Source organism: Ostrea edulis, chromosome 9 (assembly GCF_947568905.1).
Source record: "Ostrea edulis chromosome 9, xbOstEdul1.1, whole genome shotgun sequence".
Classification (NCBI taxonomy): Eukaryota; Metazoa; Mollusca; class Bivalvia; order Ostreida; family Ostreidae; genus Ostrea; species Ostrea edulis.
Genome location: NC_079172.1, coordinates 7348314 through 7354174, shown reverse-complemented (window position 1 = coordinate 7354174; position 5861 = coordinate 7348314). Strand labels below are relative to the sequence as shown.

The 5861-nt window shown below is 38.0% G+C and overlaps 1 protein-coding gene across 1 annotated transcript; it reads left to right on the top strand.

Moving 5' to 3' along the window:
* Positions 1-3018: 3018 nt before the first annotated feature.
* Positions 3019-5401, top strand: LOC125657931 (tubulin beta chain). The gene is made up of 4 exons (XM_048888851.2): positions 3019-3208; positions 3734-3842; positions 3946-4301; positions 4410-5401. The coding sequence occupies exons 1-4, from the start codon at positions 3152-3154 to the stop codon at positions 5226-5228; spliced, it is 1341 nt and encodes a 446-aa protein (XP_048744808.1). The 5' UTR covers positions 3019-3151; the 3' UTR covers positions 5229-5401.
* Positions 5402-5861: the final 460 nt, after the last annotated feature.

Sequence of the window (5861 nt, the reverse complement as noted above, 5' to 3'; positions counted from 1 at the left end):
CGTATATATCATAAAGTGTATTTACAAACAGTACTCGACACTATGTACAGTATTGAAAACGATAGCATAGTTACATTGTATACTCTCTTCAATTTTGTGCCAAATAGATTTACAACATAGATTTTAAAAACCACTCTTATGGACGATAAAAACACCATTGTTCTGAGCTATTGATTAATACCGAGTTATCGCCCAATCCAACAAATGGAAAGTTCAAACACGTTTTTGTTGGCATTGGGAATTTGACACCAACATTGCATTTTTATTCATACAGAACACAAAAGCCTCTTCTAAACAAACCGAATATAAGTTATATACCAATGTTTCAATGTCTGGGTTAAAAAGTATTCAGAAAATTCATGTCGCCGCTCAATCGCCGTTGTCAAGCCACATTTGAATATTACAGAATTTCGATACCAAGTACTGGTTAGATTGAGTCTTTAACATTTGTCATAAATAAATCATAAGAACACTATAGATTTTAGAGGAAGGGTATGGATAACCAACCGTGTTAGATCAATTCTATCGATATTTCAAATTATACATTCTGGACAAGGCACAACTTAAAATGTATACCTGAGTTTAAATAATTTTCACATTCTTGTGCGCCTTCACTGTTTTGGAGACAAGGACTATTCCCTTAAACCTTTAACACAATGCCCTTTATATTTGCATATCAAACATCATAACAGTTCCCCTACTCCATAAAATTTAAATACCCATCAGACTTTTCACCGTATGAGAAATACTTCTCCCTGCCAGAAAATTGGTCGGATTTTAAATTACACACGTGAAGCGGGAGATGTGACGGGACTTGTACATATTCAATCTTTTATATATAACCTAATCAGTTTAAATACTTAATAGAGAAAATTTGGATTCAGATTGGACTACGCAGCGTTTTCGTAACACTACATCGGGATTTAATCAGATACCCATTCAAAGCTTTTGACTGATAATCCTCTGATTACGCTCATGTCATTTCATGTATTAATGAAGTTGAATGTCGGGGTAGTGTTGTACAAAAAAAATCCGATGAACCTTAAAAAATTAAGATCATATACCATCTGACAGACATTTTATACAGTACAAGCTTGGCGACTGATTTAAAAGAAGCAACCAAAACAAGCCAGAGAGATAATATAATAATGCCACAATCAAACCGTAGCGTATACATTCAGTTACATCTAGTAACATGACTGACACACAGTATATCATTTTTTCTCAATTTTATTGAGAATTAAAAGAAAAAACGAATGAAATCTGCAAACAAAAAGATGATCTCAACTGAAGCCATAACTGGCTTACATAAAGGTGTCTTCATATCTCCACAGTTTAAGGCGGGTAGGGAATGTCCCATTTAGTAAATTCTAATATATTTGGACTAAAATAAATACGTGGTTTCAAAACTGTACAATATTGTAATTCAACTAAATCTGACATATATATAACATATCGAAGTCTCATCGTCAATCCTACTTATGTATATATATTTTCTTCATTTCTTAGGTGTTCACCTCCCCCCTCAATCTCAAACCTCTGCTTCACACGACCTGAATTCGTAAAAGAAAAAATCCTACATGTATTAGCAAGATTCATTTGTAAATTAAGTTGAGAAATATAATATATATATTCGTAGACCTATGGTCAAATATATCAAAACAATGTTAAAAAAACCCCACCAAACCATATTTTGTCTGTCTCTCCCAACGAGGATAAATAAATTACAATCCCTCTCATGATCGATGATTCACGGGCACTTGTTGGGCTTGTATTGACATTTTGATTCATGACTCCCTGTCCCAGTGGGTCCAGGGCAAAACCATGGTGGGGGGTGGGGGGCAGAATCTGAAACTATACTGAGTTATGACAAAATAAGACGAATACATGTTGTTGTAGTCAAGTGTTTCCGGACAGAATTCTACAAAGAAAACAAAATTCACATAAGGGGGGGGGGGGGGGGGGGGGGGGGGGGGGGGGGGGGGAGGGAGAGCGCCTGCGCTGGATCCGCCCAAAAATGACTTCATGAGAAATGTCGACGTTGACCTGTCCGGTTGTTAATTCATTATCATGATTGTTATAATTTTGGTAGAAGTACCTACTAAATTTTAGGGAACATGGGGTAGCTGGAGTTAACACGTTGGTTGATCATGTGCAATATTTTTGTTATATAGGCCTATATGATGTAGAACAGACCTAGTAGATCTATATTCCTTTATGAAATAAATGTTATATATAGATCTACATATATACTGGCAGCCATCGTTGTATAATTTCAATACAATAATTGTGAATAAAAACACTTGAAATACACTTCAAACATATATTTTCAGAAGCAAAGCTCCATATGTTCAAATATTTTGGCAGATCGATCGACAGATGATCTGCCGTTTTCATGGATCAAAAGTTGCCAAAGACGGGGACACGCACCGTGTATGGAATTTGTTTTAGATAAGACTAAAAGATTTAAATGATAAAGATTGCAGTCGGGTATATTAGAAGAGCAAATAACAATGGATTGAATTCATTTGAACACATCACTTATTCTAAGCCTTCTCGGTGAAAATAATCATAACATGTAATTTATTTTAATAAAGTATGATTATTACATTATTAGGCCTAAAAGAAAACTTCATTTTAATAAACTAAAAGTAATGTCCTTTTCTTTTCTTCATGTGACCATGTTACACAGATCTAAGATATTGTTTTGTTTTGATACCATGTAAAAGTCTCAATGAAAACCGCGAAATCGTTTACTTGATGTTTCTGTTTGCAATCCTAACAAAGTCTCTCGCTAGGCAACGACAATGACAACGATTAGAAATATTACTCCGCATCTTAAATAATAAAATCCCTTAAAGATACTAATAAAGGAAAAATGATCAAAATTCTTCTTCTTTTTTTATTAAATTATAAGAAAATATCTATTATTTGTGAAAAGTCTACATTATCAACGCGTGAAAAATACTAAATAAATGGAAAATATTTTGCCTTCGAAAACAGCCAATCACATTATCTGATTTCGCGGATGTTTATAACCCAACGGCCACAACAGTATAAATACAGAGCGCGCTCTACTTCCAACCGTAGGCAAGCTTATTTAGCAAAGTTCAAACAGTGAGCTAAGAGAGCATATTATTATTTATTCACAATGAGGGAAATCGTACACATTCAGGCCGGACAGTGCGGAAACCAGATTGGTGCTAAAGTAAGTAATGAATGCTTATATCGTAGGTGTGAAGTTAATTGAAAAATTTCATGTAAAACTTGTTTTACTGCGTTTGCAATGGGAGTAGTGAAATGGCGCCAGCGGTTTTCGGGTCACAATACCACACCTATACAAATCTTTCCCTTTCATTATCATAACTGTTATAGATTTGGATTCGATATTATTTTAAGTCGGAAAAAAAAAAAAAAAAAAAAAAAAATGGGAAGACTTCGTGACATGTGGGTACCTGAATTTTCGGGGTGCATTTCATGCGTGTCTTAAGAATGGCACGTGTGTATTGTACCGTATCAAAATTTAAAATTTGAACAAGTTTACAACAGAGTTGTGTATGGGGGGATCTTCTTTGTTAAAGAAACTTAATTCAAAGATCTTGTTGGAAATTCAGACAAAATCAATATCGCACATAGGCATATAGCTATGAGTCATCACTAAGTGAAATGTGTATCGATTGCTTGTGCATTGCTCAGCTACATGAATTACTAATGAAACTACTTTGTTTTGTAGTTCTGGGAAGTCATCTCTGATGAACATGGAATTGACCCAACTGGCACATACCATGGTGACTCTGATCTCCAGTTAGAGAGAATTAATGTATACTACAATGAAGCCACAGGTAATTTATTCCGAGACTTTAAACATAAGAATACTTGAGTGTTGCAATGTTTCTACATTCATTGTGTTGAAACAATCATGGAAACCTCTTTCTCTTCCTGCAGGAGGCAAATATGTACCCCGTGCAGTCTTGGTTGACTTGGAACCAGGAACCATGGATTCCGTCAGATCCGGCCCATTCGGACAGATCTTCAGACCAGACAACTTTGTCTTTGGACAGAGCGGTGCTGGAAACAACTGGGCTAAGGGACACTACACAGAAGGAGCTGAACTTGTAGACTCTGTTCTTGATGTTGTACGAAAAGAGGCTGAAAGCTGCGATTGTCTTCAGGGATTCCAACTTACACACTCCCTTGGTGGTGGTACTGGATCTGGTATGGGAACACTCCTCATCTCCAAAATCCGTGAAGAATACCCAGACAGAATCATGAACACATTCTCCGTTGTACCCTCACCAAAAGTAAGTTGAAGGTCATTCCTTATCATCCTCTTGTAGTAAGTAATATTTTGTCACATTGAAACTTGTTGAATAAATGTCTTGATATTTGAATGTTTTTGAATTTTTCAGGTGTCAGACACAGTCGTAGAACCATACAATGCCACCCTCTCCGTCCACCAACTTGTTGAGAACACCGATGAGACATACTGCATTGACAATGAAGCTCTCTATGACATCTGCTTCCGTACATTGAAACTCACCACCCCAACATACGGTGACTTGAACCATCTTGTATCCGCCACCATGTCCGGCGTCACCACCTGCCTCCGATTCCCTGGTCAGTTGAACGCTGATCTCAGGAAATTGGCCGTCAACATGGTACCCTTCCCACGTCTCCACTTCTTCATGCCAGGATTCGCTCCTCTGACCTCCCGTGGTAGCCAGCAGTACAGAGCCCTCACCGTCCCAGAGCTCACCCAACAGATGTTCGATGCCAAGAACATGATGGCTGCCTGTGACCCACGTCACGGACGCTACCTCACCGTTGCCGCCATGTTCCGTGGCCGCATGTCCATGAAGGAGGTTGATGAGCAGATGTTGAATGTCCAGAACAAGAACAGCAGCTACTTCGTTGAATGGATCCCCAACAACGTCAAGACCGCCGTCTGTGACATCCCACCACGTGGTCTGAAGATGTCCGCCACCTTCGTCGGAAACAGCACTGCCATCCAGGAGCTGTTCAAGCGTATCTCTGAGCAGTTCACCGCTATGTTCCGTCGTAAGGCTTTCTTGCATTGGTACACTGGTGAGGGTATGGACGAGATGGAGTTCACTGAGGCCGAGTCCAACATGAACGACTTGGTGTCTGAGTACCAACAGTACCAGGATGCCACCGCCGAGGAGGAGGCTGAGTTTGATGAAGAGGAGGGAGAGGGTGAAGAGGCCTAAACTGTGTCCTCTGAAAGAACATTCTAGTCGCAGCAACATCTTTGTGAAAAATAAATACTCAGAAAGACCTACCATCAATGTCTTAATGAAAAACATTATTCTGGCATGAAATTGTTATTTATTTAAGATCTGTTAACTGTTACAAATCCAGAATACAAGACATCAAAAAGCTAGATTTTGTTTTGTTCTATTACTTCTATATTGCAGACGAAATGTAATTAACACCACCACAGTTGATTTAAAGGTCCTTTATATGCTTCAGTGGTTTCTTTTCGGATACATGGGTACACAATTAGTCATGGAAGGGGAAATTTAAATGGGTCTACATGGTTTGTAAATTAATATTGTAAAGAAGTGTTTATTTGGAACCATAACAAACATTGATGAATTGTCTTTAGTTTGCTGAAATTTGCACTGGAGTGTATAACGGTACGAAGATTTCCAGATCGCCCTATTGAACAGGAATGGGCTGTCGCATGTATATATATATATAAAGTCGGTTTAATGAGGAAAATGAAGAATTATACTTTGAGAAGCTATATTTCTTGGCTTCTTCCGTAGTGAGCTCCCCTAGACTTGTAGATATTGAGAAATGGGTTCGTGAGAACTGCTGGGCTAGGAAAGATACTTTTG

Excerpts from the sequence above, each read along its gene's own strand:
- LOC125657931 (XM_048888851.2), top strand. The coding sequence starts at position 3,152 with ATGAGGGAAATCGTACACATTCAGGCCGGACAGTGCGGAAACCAGATT. Across the intron at positions 3,209-3,733 it reads GAAACCAGATTGGTGCTAAA|TTCTGGGAAGTCATCTCTGA; the intron begins GTAAGTAATGAA and ends TTTGTTTTGTAG. Across the intron at positions 3,843-3,945 it reads ATACTACAATGAAGCCACAG|GAGGCAAATATGTACCCCGT; the intron begins GTAATTTATTCC and ends CTCTTCCTGCAG.